Source organism: Anopheles stephensi, chromosome 3 (genome assembly GCF_013141755.1).
Source record: "Anopheles stephensi strain Indian chromosome 3, UCI_ANSTEP_V1.0, whole genome shotgun sequence".
Taxonomy (NCBI): domain Eukaryota; kingdom Metazoa; phylum Arthropoda; class Insecta; order Diptera; family Culicidae; genus Anopheles; species Anopheles stephensi.
In genome coordinates, this window is record NC_050203.1 from 28,187,745 (window position 1) to 28,205,893 (window position 18,149).

The 18,149-nt window shown below is 45.4% G+C and overlaps 1 protein-coding gene across 14 annotated transcripts in view; it reads right to left on the reverse strand.

Annotated features, from left to right (window-relative positions):
* LOC118511255 (putative ferric-chelate reductase 1 homolog) overlaps positions 1-18,149 on the reverse strand; it is a 50,340-nt gene that overhangs the window by 9,997 nt on the left and 22,194 nt on the right. For 6 of the 14 annotated variants that reach the window (XM_036054105.1, XM_036054106.1, XM_036054114.1 and 3 more), the window contains one exon: positions 7,117-7,157. The exons of 7 other annotated variants lie outside the window; for them this stretch is intronic. In XM_036054105.1, the coding sequence (XP_035909998.1) occupies positions 7,117-7,157 (41 nt within the window). Of the gene's footprint in view, positions 1-3,722; positions 3,863-7,116; positions 7,158-18,149 lie in introns of those variants that run through there. One more of the 14 variants, XM_036054116.1, reaches the window with a different exon arrangement.

The window sequence follows — 18,149 nt, forward strand, 5'->3', positions numbered from 1 at the left end:
TCGTTTCGTACGCAAAACACCGGAACGCGGATGTAACAGGTGTCGCACGCTGGCAAATATGGATTTCGTTGCCAACAGACGTTGCCGAACGACATTGATAGTGCTTTTAATGGTTTGATGGCCTTTCAAATTTACCATGCCATGCTGGTCCATGGTCCATGAGTGATATGTGGTATAGTTTGCAGGTAGCTTTAGCTACTAATGCCGGCACAATTTTTACGGCTTTTTTTTAGCGGTTCATTCGTTGCGATTTATGACACCGGTACGCTTGGTCCTAAACTGACAAACCTTCAAAATTGGAACAGCTTGTTAGAGGTACAGTATTGAATTTTTTTTTGTTTCGAGTTTTAGTGAACTGAACTTGAAACGCGCGAAGTGAGCAATTTTAAGCGCTCTTGCTATCGAGCGTCCAACAATAGGAAAATAATTAAGTGACCGAACTTCATTGAAGCATTCCAAGTTGGGGGGTTTTCGATTGCGTACTGCAATCAAGGTCTCCTCTTTTATGACTTCATTTGTGAGCTTTTTGTACTGGTTATTAATTCCTGCTATTTGTTCCTAGTTTATTAGGCCTTGTCTTTTGACCATTTTTTAGTTTACTGATTTATTTTCATAATAAAAACTAACCTCAAAGATTATGCCCTTGCTTTCTATATATAATTTAAATATAAAATGATTACGCGTTCTTTTCTTTTGCAATTCTTCAATCACTAGCAGACAATCGAATAAAACAAAAAAAAGCTACGCCAACAACACGCACCCCCATATGCCCGCAAACGCAAACACTTAGTGACGCAAGAAAATAGGGAAAATTGGCATTATTGTCTTCTTTTATTCACCCTCGTCCTATTCTTTCGCACACCGCAATTACCACCACACCGACTTCAGTGGGGCGGGTGCCCCCAAAAAACTAACGTTTGCCTAACCACCGTAGCGTATCGGCCAATTGTTTCAGCTTCAAATAAACGATTATAACAATGAAGCAAACAAACAGAAAAACTCAACCCCTCTGGAAGTGTTTTTTTTTTTCGATTTTTATATACACAAAGGGTTTGCTCTATTTTACGTTCAGGTTCTAGCCCACCTTCGAACGCCACGTTGTTGTTCGAACGCCGGTTGGCTCCTGTTCAAACACACACACACACAACTTCAGTTGAAAGGGCAAATATCTGCCCAACGATTCCCTGCTTCCCTGTTCGGAGAAGGTTAATGAGGGTGTTGAACAAATTATCAAACAAACGTGCCACCGTTGATTGTTTGTTGGTACAGTTTAGCTGTGAGAGGGGGCCTGATTTATAGGGGGGGGGGGGGAGCAACTGTATCACAGGGGATGAATTTCCTTCTTTTTTTGTACGCTCCACACATGCACACAAACCACAACCAAAAGCCCCCATCCATCACAGCATAATGCTTATGTCGTACCGTGCGGTTTTGTTTGTTTCGGTGATTCTGGGTGCGGAAAAATCGTTCACCGGAACACGGATTTTACCGCTAAACAGCGGAAAACTGTCCGAGGGCAGGGGGGGGTGGAGGATTCGTTCGTTTGTTCTTTGCCAAATTTACCACCAAATTTACCGTACCGATCGTACCGAGGATGTTGCGAGTGCACCGGTACACAGGGGGGCGATCTGTGATGTGCATGTCAAACGGTTGCTCCTGCTGGTGGATGGCGCCATCGTCATCGCTATCCCAACGGGTAAAAAGGGGAAGAGTTTGCACAGACATGTGCACCTGTTGGCATGATTGATGGACAGAGCAAATATTAAATGCTGTCCGCTTCCGTCCGATGACTATCTTCCGGCAGTTCAAGCCTGGCGAACCAATGCTCCAAGGACACGTCGCATGGTGATTGTAATCGAAGTGCACTTCCGGTCGGACATCGGAATTAATTCCATTACGGGTCGGAGTCAACCGTAACCGCTTCGTCATCGGTTCGTACCAGGCGTGCGAAAGGTTTAGGTACGGCGGTGACATTTGGTTGATATTCGCAGCGAGTGGGCTATTTTTCCGTTAAGGGGTTTTACGTTTAAATTGTTTGTTTTAAATAATTTTAATATTCTACTCCCACTTTTCTATATACAAAGTTCGATGAGAAAGTAGATATTTTTTTTTTTTTTATTCATAAAGAACGGCCTGGCCGTATTGCTATGAGAAAGTAGATATTTCTGTTCAAATTTACTGTTAGCTATCGCTCCATCAAGCAAATATCGATTCGCACGACAAGCAAAGACTCCACCTGATTTGGCATTGTTTTGTCTGTAATGCAGATGAAGTTAACTACCGCTTCGGCAAACGGTTTCTCTCAATTAAGACAAAATTGCACAACTTGCTGGGGTGTGTGAGGGTTAAATTTTCACGGTAACACTACCCAACAGACCTCAATTTCAATTCTGGGTTATTTTGGAAGCAATAACAGCAGCAGACAAATCAGATGAACAAACAATCGATAGAAAAACACAACGAATGGCCTGTAGCAGCTGATGTGCAGTTGCAACCATTTGATGAACTAACCATCTGCCTTAAATAGTTTGCAAATCGATGTGGAACACTGCCACCAACTACACCTCACAAACTCTCCGACCTGAAGTGGCAAAACGGAATGCGAAGTATCAATTTTTGGAGTACCAGTACTCCCCAAATGTCCGAACACTGTTAGGCAAGAGCAAGCGTGTGCTCCCCATAAGGACTTTGGGTGAGTAAAGCCAACCAAACGCCGAAACAACAGTAAGTAACGGATTACACTATTATTGTTCCGAAATTGTTTCCCCGATACAGTTCGATACACCGGCACCGGCACCAACGCGGCCGCGTCCACCTGATCGATTCGAGTGTGTTGAAGGAGTGCCCCCTTCTCTGGCGCGCGAATATTAATTGGAAGCTTAAATATTCATTATGGAGCCACCCGCCCGCCAGTTCGTCGAGTTTGTCGAGTGGAAGTTGAAAGTGAACGGAATTCCTCTTCAGCATGCCTGGATTCTTGATGCCACGAGAGGCTTAATCATCGTGGTAGCGTACAGCACGATTTTCCAACCGGTGGAAAATTGCTTTTTCACTTCATGCTTCTCTCTCTCACACACACATGGGCACAACCACACGAGAACATATTTTCGGCACAATTGCGAATTCACACAGGCAGGCACTCGTACACAAACCAGAAGTCTGTCGCATCGATACAATCTGGCACAAACTTAGAAGCTTTACACAGAATTTATTCTACAAGTCACGTTCCACCGCGTGATTCAACCCGTTTTTCTATACGACCACACCCGACTCTCACTATCGCGTCACGGACGACACTTTAAGAACATTAAAGTACCCGTAGCCCACTAGGTTGGAATCTTTTTTTTTCGGTAAAAATAAGGAACACTTGCTGTAACGCAAAGCCTACACAAAGCACTCCATCATCAAGGGACACACTATTGCTTCAGAGCTCACTAATCAACGCAGGCGTCATCAACCCACTCACAAACCTGACGAGATGATATCTTTCGCTATGTGTCACCAAACAAGGGAGCTCCAGAAGTACCAACACTTGATCATCGTTGCTGGATCACTCCCGGAGCAGCAGCACCGAATCATTAGTCAGTCGGTACCGATCCGCATGGCGATAATGATCACGTCACCCTACCCGTAGAAACTCACTTCCTACTACACATTCTGCCACCATTCATTAGCTCAAGGTTCGGTGCGTTCTTTACCCGCCTTTACACAGCACAACTTACCAAACCGTAACTTACGGGGTACCCTGACTAGCACGACGGACCCGGAGAAACAATTCGAAAACAGCTAACCTGCTTCGCGAAGCTCTCGCCAACGACTGACACGATCGACCAACGGCCGGGTGGATAACTTAGCCGTGTTAGTCAGGCTACGCGACTGTCTTGGACCTTCAAACAAGATGTCCCTCACCGGGTATAACACGACCCGAACGCACCGGGCGACACAGACAGGTGATCTTCGGTCTAGCGGGTCTTCGGTTACCCGCATCCGTCTGTATGGTGCTGTTGGCGACACGATCGCTAAAAACGGTCACCGTGACCGCCTAATTAGTCTGTTAGCTGAAAGCGAAATTAATAGCACCGGAGCAAACCGCAACAAGCAAGGTGGCCGGCGAGCGGTACGTTTAGCTGCTAATGTATGTTGGTGCTACCCTCTCTCGAGCACCAGTGCGCTGCAACTGTTACAACTGTATCGCGTTATAAAGGAACATTTTCTACAGCTTCAAAGTATAGAAGATTACAAGGCTTGTTACAAATGCTATAAGCTATAAGAGGTTTTTCATGAAGCAATAGTTTAAGATGATTTAATTTGGAATTTGAATTAAAAATTTATGATTAAATTTATTATTTCGTAGTTCTCAAAGCTTTTTACGGTGCTCAAAATCTTACGAGTAGCTCCCAGCAAGGCTCTATGGTCTCGGTCTCTCTCTTGAAGGAGCCCTTCAACGGGGCCCCTTATCCGAGACCCCTTTTATGAAGCCCTGCCGCCGCTTGTGCAGTAAGTCTAATGAGGTTCTCTGACAGACGAGAACCGCCTGACCGGTGAAGCCCCTGGCGGCCGCCAACTCCGTCCTTAGGTTTATGCGCCACTGATACAGGAGTACGATGCGCCACTGGACCGGATGGGATTCGATATCGGTTCTGTCTTATTAATAACTGGACGTGCTACAACAGCACCATCGTCCCAAGTTCCAGATCTCAAATATCCTTCTGTAGAATGGACTCTGTACAAAACTGAAAAAATTCTCTGACATGGGCCGGATGTATGAAACGGGCAGTAAAAGAGTCCCTACAACGAGTTGACGAGCTCTATGAGCTCTCTCTCTCTCTCTCTCTCTCTCTCTCTCTCTCTCTTGCTGGTTTATCCTCCTCTTAATGTCATGCCTGCCATTTCTGGTTTACTAAACTTAATGATACCGCGTAGTTGGATACTCCATCCTCACTACGAGGGAACCATCGGGCCGTCCCAACATGAGCTCTACGAGCAGTCGGCTAGCTCTGGTGAGTTAGTCATGTCATGTGAAAGACACCGGACAACCAAGCCTATCCAGTCGGTTAAGGTCTACCACGTGAACAAAGGAGACGTAGAAGGCTCAAACTGAGATGGAGTTATGGCGTCCACAGATTCAAGATATTCCACGCTACAATACGTGGTGGCAAGAATGTCTGCACCAGACACTCAAAGCGACAAAACATAATGCCCAAAACATATTCCAAAGAGGGCAAGCTCCTATTTTTAATTCTCATCGCTAAACAGACCAAACTTTTGATAAATGTAACGAAACATTTCATATTAAAGATAGGGCGAACAACCCATCCTAGTATTTATTCTAATCGTAAAAATACCTTTTTTTTAAATTACAAAAACGCACGCCCTATGTTGTTTAAACTAAACAGAGGCCAACAACAAAAACTAACAATACCCCATTTCACACGATACGTGTGATCATTTACAACGGCACCAACCATCGTTTAGTCAGCCGGCTGACTGTTTAAAATTCAATCTGCGGTACAATCGCCGACGGTGCATTTTATCGATTTTCGCACATTCTCACCGTATCGTTTTAAAACCATTTATCGTAATGAAGCAGCCGAGGCGGTGAACCGTACGACGCGACACGTCGACCAACTTCAAAACCCCCGCGGATGTCCCAAAACGGCTCGGGACACGCTGTGGACACACAGGAAGAAGCATCCCGAGCGCACAGCATCGCGCGGCCCGCGGAACATTGACAACGGTTGAAGTTTACCACAATCCCATCATCATCACCATCGTCATCGCCATCATCGCGCACCATGATCCCGGGGATACAAAAACAAAGCGAGAATAAAGCGTGTAAAAACTGAATATCTCTAGGCCCGATACAATAACGGAAAACCATAACCCGCCCGTTAAGCCGTGAATGATTGATGAACATTTTCATTATTAATGCAATTAATCTAGCATAAAACGAAATTTAACAGCACATTACTCGGACTAACTGTCGACTTCCTGTCGGCCGGTGGTGGTGGTGATGGTGCCAGAGTTTCCCTCCGAAAACCCAGCGGACTCGGGTGTGACGCGAGTACTCGTCTTACTTGCTACAAAAGCTACTATGACAATATGATTCATTTTGTGGGCGAAACTATTTTTTGTTTCTACTCCTGTTACTGCCCAAGTCACGGCGGTTTCACGGTACGCAGCCACGGTTCGAGTGGTGGTGGCTTGAATTTTGGCCATGCTATGATTTGCACACGAATTGCGCAACGCCTGTCCCTAGCCCGGTCTATCCAGGGATCGGCTGCCTCTCAACGCTCCAAACCGCCATTACAGCCCCCTGGTGGCGTACACACTGTGGTCGCAAACTTTGCGACAGTGGGTGGTTAACCGCTCCGGGAAAGTTTTCCAGCACTGCTCCAGAAGCCCCGAGGTTAGTGACCGGACAATAGAAACGGGAGACGGAGCCTTCTACTCAAGATAAACTTTACAGCGCGCGCTCTCCACCGATCGAGAGCAATGTCAAAAAGCGACCGTTTTTTGATGAAGGGTGTCTGGTCTGGTGTGCCACCCCTCAAACCCTTCGTTCGTGGTGCATTCGCCGCGTGGATGCAAATCCATGACCTTCGCAATCGAGCATGATACATTGAACTTGTGGGCTTGACGATGAAACTATCGGTACGGATGGAGCCTTGAGCAGTGATTTGCAGACTCATTCTGAAGCAGCCAGCCAGGCAGCAGTTAATGGACAGTGATTGAGGATTGAGTAAGGGGAAGCGAGAAAATTGCTCGCAATTGTACTTGCCCAGGAAAGCGTTAATGCGCGAGAAGTGAAGTTGCATAATTTATTAACATTTTAAATACATTGTTGAGCATACTTTGAACTTAGCTCTTCTTTATGCATATTTTTTTGAACTGCCTATCTTAAGGTTGGATATAAATTGAACTTATTAAAAATTTGTTTGTAAAAATTAAAATTCTTCCGATTGTTCTATAGTTAAGCCACTCACTGTAGGATTGGACATTGTTCAATTTATTCGCAAATTTATCACTTCTAAATTTTACCTTAATAATTTCAAACTCGTATCAAAGTAACGAATACTCACAAGAACAACACAAGATTAACTTAGTCATACTCACGTCACGAACAGTTTTGGTGCCACGGGACATTTGCTAATTACCTGCAAAACGGAAACAGAAAATCCGATTAGACTCATCGACAAAATTGACGCTTCGAAATGGGTGAGAAAGCCAAAAGCTATTCGTTTAGCAAAATGCCAACACTTCCAACTTGCTAATAGTGGTCAATAATCGTCGATCGGTTGGGCTGCGACCACGCGAACAAAGCACAAACGCACAGGGCGTATTTCCCGCGGGATCAAGTTATGGTACGGTCATTTCCAGACTGTGCCGTGAATCATTTTTCCTGGGGTTTTACCAGAACCGCGGTCTGTTCGGCCATGCTGCCAACCATGACTCATCGGGGTCGGGATGCGGTCCCCGATGACAATCGGTGCAGACAATCACTATTATCTGCCCATCATCACCGGAAAGAATGACTTCGCAGCACCAGCGAGCCAAAGCATCAAAGTAAACGATTATTTTGCCGACAAACTAGTTCACGCCTGAATAGTAATAGTCCACCCGTACGCATGCTTAACGCACGCCGAGATCGGAACCATGTGCGAATCGGAACCGCAAGTGAACCGCTCGCATACAAAACCTCGAGAGTCGTGTACAATCTGACCGCGAAGCTGGCCGTGCGTTTTTTTTCTTTATTTGCCTTGACAATGTGTCGCTTAGCTTCGTGATCGGCGTGAGAATTTTGTGAACCAACATTGAATTCAGCTTCACGCGCGTAGACATCTGGTGGAATGAAGTCGGTCCGCTTGTGTTTTTTTTTCTTCCTTCCTTCCTTTCGCTTGATATTGCAAGCCCTCTAAGCCCTTGTGAGTGAGGGATGGTGCGGGTGAGTTTCGCGAGCCGGTACACACCCCCCCCCCCCCAAACCCCGCCAGGAAAGGCCAGGAAAGTTAGAATTATTTTCCGTTTGCGTGTCACTGCGCTTCACGGTCAACGGTTTTTGACTTTTGACTCCGTGGCTTCTTGCCTTGACGCACGTGACGCCCGTGCCACGGGTGGACAGGAAGGTGAAACGGCCAGAAAGCAAAACGAAAAAAAAACCATTCGATCGCTTCACTCACCACTAGCCAAAGCGGTGTGTGGTCAGGTTTTTGGAATGCTGTTCGCTGACACTTCCACTCACTCGTGAATTCGCGCACACGTGCAACCGAACATGGCCGGACCTCAGTGAAGCTCAGGTAAAGGTTGCTAGTAAAGCTGGCTAGAGGGTATTAACACATCGGGATCGGTCTCTTTTTACCGTACCACAACGATTGAGTCTCTTGTTTTTTGCCGTGCGTCCACCGTCGGTATGCAAATTGTTTCTGGATGGTCAATTCCAACCTGCAGGCCGCATAAGTCCGATGCGTTCCGATGTTTGCCGCTACTGATCTGGGTTTATTATTTTTTATGTGGTTAGCTTGTTTGAAGGATGCTGGCGGGGTTTTTTTTTTCTTCCTGTTGGGGGCATATTTTTCTTCACCACAAGTGGGACAGTGTATAGTGAATTCTTGGATAATTGCATGGCCGTACGCGCGAATGGCTGTATTAAGTTACAGCGACGGCAAACTAGGCCTAATGTAAGCTAATGATCTGTATAGTTGCAAAAAAGGGGAAAACGATATTGATTTTATTAATTTTCATTTAAATTAACGGAACAGAAAAATTTACATAAAAATAAATGATTAAAATTTATCCGATTTGCTTTAATCGGTACTATGATTACCAGCAATAAGGTGAAGCGATTTTTTCTTGATAAAAAAAGTGCTGAGGATTGATGTTTTACTGAAAGTGTATGCTAAACTTACATAAATTTTTGAAAACAACATTTCGAACGATTACATTTTCAAGTAAAGCTCAGCAAGCATGTAGAAAAGTACAAGACAAGAATGCATAAATAAATGGAAAAAGTATTCTACTGTAACATTAACAAAATATGTAAAAAAAGATCTAAAACAAAACAAAAAGAGGAAAAAATAAGAAAAAACAACTGAGCCAGGGAAAAACAACATTTATTTATTTATAATTCCAGTATTACGGCATGACGCCGTATTGTCAACACCGCATGTGTTGACGATTACAAATTCACAAATATTAACAAGGCATTTCCTCCCTGTTATTCTGCCTTATCCCGGGCATGCTCGGTTGTCGGTGTGTGGAGATTGCAGTGTGGTTGTTCATGTCTATTGTGGAGGTTGTATTGATGATTTGGTCCGGGTCTATTGCTTTCTGTTGCTGTGTTGGTGGTAGTGTGGTGTGTGGAACGGGACATCCTTCCGTGTAGCGGATCTAGACTGTTACAAAACAAAAAGAAAACAGTAATCGGGACATTACAAACATTTGCCTGCGTACAGTGTTCCTCAAACTGCCCAGCAGTGATAGCCCAAGCTCGATCAAGCCAGCACCGAACTCAGAAGCTATCGGCGAGTTCCATCCCGTAACAGCAGGGTCTCTGCTAATTACGGGGTTGAACCCGCCGACCACCTCCGAACCCAACGCCAGCAAGGCCGAGCTCGCCCCATCAAGGCTAGACAGAGATGAAGAACACTGTTACAGAAAATTCTGCCTCCCTTCTTACGACAGTGCCGACTTTGACCCCGGATGCTGTTGCTTTGTCAACGGACCACCCGTGGCACTACAAAAAAAAAAAAACACTTAACACTTACGACAAAGACAACACAACGAATAACAAAAAAGGAATCGCGGATATGGTTCGGTAGGATAATGGGGATGCGGAATCAAAGGATAAGGCCGTTGTCTCTGGCGAATTGGTAGATGAGCCTCATGTATGCGAGGTCTCTGGTCGCCAGCACTTCTCTAATTTCTATGCCCGGTCGTCTGCCGATGCTCTCGACTGCGCCCAACAAGGAGGGTCTTGCGGTTTCAAACTCCACGCAGGACCACAGAAGGTGATCCACATCGTGAAATCCGTCACCGCAGCCACACACCTTTGTCTGGGCCAGAGTTATACGCTGTAGATGAGCATTCAACGCGAAATGATTCGACATAAGTCGAGACATCATGCGTATGAACGCCCGGTCTACAGAGAGCCCACCGAACCAAGGCCGCAGGGACACTTGCGGAGAGATCGAGAAAAGGAATCGCCCGAGATCGTCCGCCTCCCACATGCTCTGCCAGCGAGACAGGAAAAGTTGCTGTGGTAGGCGAAGAAACTCTCGGGCCGAGATCGGACGGTCGTAAAATGCGCCTTGTTGGACGCCTGTTTTGGCCAGTGAGTCTGCCTTCTCGTTGCCGGGAATTCCACAATGAGCAGGTACCCAAATTAGCGAAATCCTGAACGCCTTGTCGAACATGGAGCCAAGCAATTCTATGATTTTAATGACAAGGAAATCCTGACTCTTAACAGCCTTCGGGGACCTTAGTGCTTCGATAGCGCTAAGGCTATCTGTAAAAATGAAGTACTGATCCGAAGGTCTCGCTGCTATCATCAATAGTGCGTACAAGATTGCGGCTAGTTCTGCGGTGTAGACACTACACGGCTCCCGCAATTTGAAAAATGCTTCGGCGGACTCACTAGAAACGCCGAAGCCGGTGCCTTCCTTAGAGGATGATCCGTCAGTGTAATACTGGCTACTTTGGTCTAGATGGCCATACTTATCCCTGAAAATGCCCGGAACTACCATCGGGCGAAGATCATTCGGTATGGTTTTAATTTCCTCGTGCAACGAGGAATCTGTTGTTAAAAGGGAACTGTAGGTCTCAGGAAGGGCAGCACGGTTTAATGCCTGTGGAGCGCTAGGATGCACTTGTATGGCAACAAAATCTTCGTAGATTTTCAAGATCTTGCTCTTAGAACCTGTCTCTAGAAGCGCTTTAAAATTTTCTTCGATCAAGGGATTTGATACTGAAGAACGGACTAGAAGGCGAAGCGACAGCATTTCAAAACGTAGTTTTAGCGGCATCACTCCGGTCATCACTTCTAGGGACATGTTGTGTGTTGATTTCATGCTCCCTAGTGCGAGTCTAAGACAACGATACTGTAGCCTCTCTAATTTGAGGATATGCGTGTTGGATGCCCAATGAAAGCATATGCTTCCATATTCCAACACGGATAGTACCGTTGTCTTATACAGTCGTAGGACGTCTGATGGATGTGCGCCCCACCAGAATCCTGTGACTGTCCTTAGAAAGTTGATTCTTTTGCTGCATTTTTGCACCAGATGGGTGATGTGTGTACTCCAGTTTAGCCTTGAGTTGAACCAAACACCAAGGTATCGAAAATTGAAAAAACAACATATGAAATAGAAAAAAAAACATATGACCGTATGAAAAAAAAAGAAATTCAAAACACATTAACCATTTGAAAGCCACTAGAATTACCGAAATAATTAAAAATATGAATTGCGAGAAAAGGAACGTACAGGAAAAGGGAAAATATTGCAAAAGGCATATAAAAAAAAAAACAAAATGATGTTAAAAATATTATAATAGAAGAACAAATATCTGGTCAAATTAATAATCCTATGTTAAGGTTATGGTCCACGTTTTACTTCCAATTATTATGTAAATTTACCCATAAAACGAAGTAAGACACATTCAACTTCCGGTTGAGCTTATAACAAGTAATTGGGTTTTTTAAAAGACACACTTAAAATGAATTAAAGCTAAATACCTCCAATTACCTCAAGTACTGCCCAAAATCTCTTCTAAGCAAATGAAGTATCTCTCACTGCTCGGAATGATTCAGCTACATGATAAACGACTCTTGGTCAAAAAAGAAACCCGAAATCTTGCCCGGACAACAAACACCAGTACTCAGATTTATCGTCCATATAATCCAGCAATTAGGTAAAACACCGCCGACTGGATCAGTCCCGGCCAGGCCGGCCAACGAGCGTACCACACTGTCACACTGTCGCACTACAACAATTAATCTCCGAGCCAGCGCGCCGTCCGACGAATGGCTATACTTGACGAATCTTGGTATCATATTTCCCTAATGACCGAACTTCGGTTCCACCAATCTCGAAACGGCCCCGAATATAATATCCCGGCCTACCGAATGATAAAGATACTCGCCGCTCGGTTGCTCGAATCGGAAAGACCCTTGGCCACGTTATACCCAGAGCCAAGCCAGGGCCAAGAAGCCCAAAATCGCCACTCCGGTCGCTCCGGTCGCGCACCGACAGCGCCCGCACCGTTTTACAGTGCCATTCATCTCTAAAAAGACACTCCACTCACGCCACAAGTGTCCACAATTAATGAGCACGATTTCCCACGCTAATGCCCGGGTTCCGTCATCAGCATCAGCAGTGGAGCCATCGTCGTCATCTTCGTCTCCTAAGGCGCGTTCGAGATTCATTCCATTCCTTCGGACGGTGGATTTATTCGTAATAAATCGCGACCGCAAGTTCAGCTGCCGGCCGACCAACAGTTTCTTGGTGGCAAACATCATACCGCCGCGTGACCCCTGAGCCCCCGGTGCGATCAGAATCACTGGCGCCCGGAATGGCTTCATCGCCATCGCAGCCATAATCAACAGTGGGTTTGAGAGGGTTTTTGCTGATGCTTTTGATTCCTTTGCATCGGCCGTGGCGAGCGGTGCAACCAACTACTCAAGAGCCACTTCCCACAAGATAGGCCTCGAAGGCGAAGCGTTTTGAGAGCCGGGCTTGAGTTTGAAGTACCGCCGGGAAGTGTCATTTCATCCGCCCGGAGGCCATCATCGTTAGGGGCTCTTCTTTTATCCTGGCACTATCCAGCCGGAGCGCTATTCGATATAAACGGCACGATATGCAACGAAGTCTCGAGGGTTACGTTTTAGGGAGATCGAGGGTCAGTCGAAGAAATTAAGCAATCGGACGGAGCTAACCACAATAATCCACCAGGAACAAAAAAAAAACAAGACCCGACGACCGAACGCGGGAGTGAATTATTTTTATTGCCATCCTCAGTGCAAACAGTGTCTAGGGAGGATTTCGAATGCCTGCTCCGGCTGCAGAATTATAGCCTACACCTCCTAGCCCATCACCCAGCCCGACACTCGGCCGGGGGTTTTGTTTGATAAAATGCAAATTTTCACTCGCCACACTCGCCCAAATTGGGGAACGGAATCAGAGATTGAGTCGGTGTGTGTGTGGCAGGTACCGGTTGACGTGCACGGACTCGTGTCCCGGTGGCCGCTATGTTTAGAAGTTAATGACTATATTTCGTCTCTTAAGTGCACTTTGTGCCGAGCGTGGAAGCATGAATTGTTACCGCGCTACGGCCTCCCTGATGGCGCCCAGCTCACTTTCACCCTACGAACGCATCCCAAATTGTCAAGTCACTCGCAAGTATCGCTGCTGCTGGTACGAGCACAACCAGGAAGCCCTATGGCATCGTCGTACAGCTGGAAATCGCGCACGTGGAGCATTGCCAAGCGTGGCCATGTTTGGAGAAGAGTTTTGGATGGCTCCCGTACGATATCCGATACGAGAAGTAGGGATTCATTATTTTACTTCCTGCGCTGTCGTACTGTACTTCGGTATCGTTACGATGAGGTTCACAATTTGAGCAACACTCAACCGTTTTCATGCTAAACGCATGAAATTAATTTAAATTCATGCTAGAGATTTTAAATATAATTTATACTAAATGTATTAACTTTATACAGAAGTAACGTATTCTAGTTAAGAATTTAACTTTACAAGAGATATTTATATGCCTCTGTTAACTCTGCTAGGCCTTTTGCATCTTGAAATCATCAGAAAATCTTCCGAAACCCATTATCGATACATTGACTAAATACATTACTGTACAAAACCACTTGACTAAAGCCCTCCGTAGCTCCACACACTTCACGGGAGGACCCGCGAAAGAAGCCCCGAAACGAAAGAGGGTATTAAAATTTTAATGACTTTTATGAGACAGAAAGACGCCGGCTACAATCGGGCGTAATGTTGCGGCAAAGGCGCAAAGTAAAGCACATCCATCATCAAATCACCTTACGCCGGTCCTCGTCCAAACACCCCCGGTGAGCTGAAGTTTACCGACGAAGACTTTGAGGTTTGAGAAGATGAGGAACACCTCTTCTCGGGAGAGTTGGCAAATGATTGGTTAGCGAAAATAGTTCACCAAAAAACCCACCGAGTATCCCGTAACCGAGTTCCATCCGAACAACCTGACAGTAACTTTGCGGGAGATAACTCTGCACCGACACACTCGGTCCCCTCTTGCCAACGTTCCACCTTGCCCAGGTTTTTATCTCGCTCGGGGACATATTTAACGGCACACACGCCCGCACAGCATAGCCAGTCGAAAAAAGAAGAAGGGTTGCGCTATCATGAAATGAGCTTTTAAAAGCTTTCCTATCTTCGCATCCCGAGAAAATTTCGGCACGATTTTCCGGCACCTCAAACTGTCATCCTCAACCTCCACCATCACCGAAGGGGGAAGGCATCACTTACGGGTGAAGGATTTGGTTTGAGTTTGCGAGTTGCCGCAAAATTTTCGTCAAATCATTTCACCGGAGGGATGCGAGCCCACCCGTCTGCCACCGGGGGCACTTCATACCGGGGAGGAAGAAGCCATCGCTTCAGGGCGCCCCGGGAAAAGCAATTTCGAGTGTAAATTTCAATTTGGCTGACTGTTTATTGTTTGCGCACTGCCAACCGTGTGTAGCTCGTGTGTGTATATACGAGCGTTATCTTCGGCACATTAAGTGAGCCAGAACAACTTTCGCCGGGTTGCGGTGCGATGAGTGCCCGCCGAGAGGACACGCCGGTCCGTCTAGTGTAGTCGGCGTGACGATACAACCGTGGGTTAGTGCCGATGGTGGTGACCGTGTTTGGCAGACACTTTTTGGGATACGACACACCTCCTGGCAGCAGGCTGCTACTGCATCGTGGACGAGGTACACGATCACTTCGACCCAAAAAGCGTACCAACGGTTGAATGATGAATGATGATGCGAAAGCAGCGTGCAGTACGCTGACGCCTGACAAATCTGTTCTGCGGGGAATGGTTTGCCTTTAACGCTCTGGGAGTGGTTAGATAGAGTTGGCAAGTTCCAGCAATCGAGATGTTTGAGGAGATATTCATATTCTTTCCTCTTTTAGAGCAAATCGAATGATTAGTTTGTGGAGCGCTTCCGTAATTACGGGAACATTAGATGACTGATAGTTTATCCTTGTGCACTAGGTTGATTTCATTATTCGTTCTTTCGAAACCTTGCCGTTGTCTTATTAACTATTTATCCTCTACTGATCACTTACCAAAGCATTGTAAACAAATTGATAGTAGCTATAGTCCAAATAGTCTAGATATTGTAATCGAATTTGTATCTGTACTTTGAGTTACCAGACAATGATGATGATGATGATGATAAGTTCCTTATCTTACCGAGTCAATGGATTGAGAGGGGTTTTATTTAATTAATCTCTAGGATGGTTAAAATATAAAATAAAAACAAGCCTAGGTCGAGATCACGGGGTAAGGGCTTCATCCATAATAAGGGAGTCATTCCAGACGATTAGAATCGAAGAGCCAAGTCGTACCTTCTATAATGAAAATTAGACCAATGGGTACGTCATCGATCTTAGTGACTACCAACTGACCTCAACGTCGATCAAAAAAATGTTTTGCCCAAATCTTCATCAAAGTTTCTCATTCAGACATTCTGGAGCCATGAAAGCACTTCCTCAATAAATTCTCAATACCTTTTTTACATCCTCTTTATAAGCGTTTGCATTAAATAATATTCCAAATAAACCCTCAAGACTGTTCTTATTGCTGTTTATTCCAGTAAAAAAAAAACAAAACCGATTGTTCTTGCAGATAATCCTCTAAACCAACTTACACAAGCAACAAAAAAAAACTACGCTTATCTCTTCCAGCATCCCCATACAAACAAAACCGCTCGTTCACAAACTTCCTCAAGGTCAGCCCGCGTTTAACCACACATCGGCGGCTACCCTTTATCCAATCTGCCGCCGGGCCCGGTAGATGGAAATGCTAGATTATTCACAATTTATGCAGGCACCGCTCAACAGCAATGCCCCGTGAAGCCCCGTTGAACGGCAGCACCAGCAGCATCAAAGCATCATTCCGCAGCTGAGGTGGAAAATTGGACATCACCTCCCAGGCGCCATTTAGAGACGGAACTGGCACGCTAAAATTCAAAGTGATAACCCAAAATCACACTTTACTCATGTCAGCTAGCAGCAGACATAACGGCGCTGCCTGGGGGTTTCCATGTTTCCGGTACAAGCAGGCTGTTTTGGACAAACAGTCCACCAACAGTCACAAGAACAGATCCTTAGCTACGAATCAAAACACACAGTGAACTTGACCGTGTCACTTGAACCAGCGTGTAGGAACAAACTGTTTAGGAAGTCTTTACAAGAAAAACGCACAATAAGGCGGCAACTGTTCGCTTTTAATTAGTTTGCCTTTGATTGTTCAATTATTGTGTTTGAGGTGTGTGTGCGTGTGTTTCTTTTAGTACGGACTTCGGATAAGTAAAAGGAACACAATCGTAAACTGTTTGCTACGCCAGAGGTGATTTATTTCCGTCGATTGACCTTCGACTATCGACAACCTGTGTTCGAAATTAACTACAGCCATACAGCGCTCCAGGCGAGGATTTTAGATAGTTCAATGGTATAATTAAATCATTACTGTTATAAATTCCTTTTGCTACCCTCTTACGACTCTAACGGTGTTTGACGCGAAAGGGCACAACAATAGGGCACGGCATGCTGTGAAGTGGTCTCAAGGGTGAAGACAGGGGTTGCAGCTTGCAATGGTGTCACAAAAATAGAAAGGAGTCTGTGATGTCTTCGTCCCTTAAGTAAGTATAAATGTAATTTTTTGATCAAACAAACACCAAATGGTATTGTGTGCTTCATATATTAGTTTATTGTGGAAAAATAAATCTCTCCAACTCTATTTTTATTGATCAGCAGTACTTCAGCTTCAAGGGTTAAGTTCCACCGTTGGGAGCGGTTTGTTGTGCATTCCGCACCACGCTTGATGTGCTGTGCGAAGAAATTTCAAGGTCAACCCAATCCAAGAAAACGGGTCACTGTGCAATACAATTGCGGTCACTCACAAAATGATGCTAGAGAAGCAAAAACACACAATACTCACGCACCTAGGCGCTCTAGGTAACGAGCAAGACAGCTTGCGACGCTTTAAAGCCACCAAGTACCAGCCCCAAACACTGCTCGACCATCTTCGTAATGACTTTATAGCATTATTTCGCTATTTCTCATACTTCACGCACCCTCACCGTCAGCATCACCACCCACAGACCCTCACCTTGTTCAGGCGTGGGCGAACAGCATGGAGGCGAAGGCCGTAATTAGCCACACACTCACACGCTCACACTCGGCCTTTTGGCCACGGTTCGTTGGTCGATCAGGCTGAATCCCCGGTTGCGAGGGTTGCCATAGCGGGCAATCAACCGTTTGGGCGTGACAGGGTACATTTTCCAATTCACCAAAAACACTTCTTCCTATAAGTTTTTCGACCGGTAAGGCCGGACCTTCAGACTTTCTTCCGCCTATCGCGCGGGAAATGGCTTCGAGGGAAGATGTTTTCCTTCGCCGAAATTAATACTAACGCTCGGTCCAAGCTGCCACTGTCAACCAGGTTTAGATTCTAACCGGTACGATAGTAGCGCTTGGATGCACCCCAGTAGCACACGCACATCGAGAACGATGTACGATTGTGGGCAATGGGCATAAGCTTAATGTGCCGGGGTTTTTTTTTGTTATTGTTGTTAAAATGAATCAATTTAAATTCTTAGCGGAAATGTTAAACAAACGGTAGTGTACGGCCAATTAGTGACGAAAATAGACACACCCCTATCTTTATATGTACGATTCTCATCAGTGGTGGCTCGTTAAAGGGGTGTTAGAATCAAATACGTTGCAGATAAGACAGCTAATTTTTCGCTCTGTTTTACAGTTATAGGTGTGTATGTGTGTTTCAGCATTGAACAGTTATAATCACATGTTAATTGTTGTTCAGGTCATTAAAATAATAAAATACAATTTCGAATAGGATAGGATCAGGACCAACTTTTTGAAAAAATACAGTAAAGG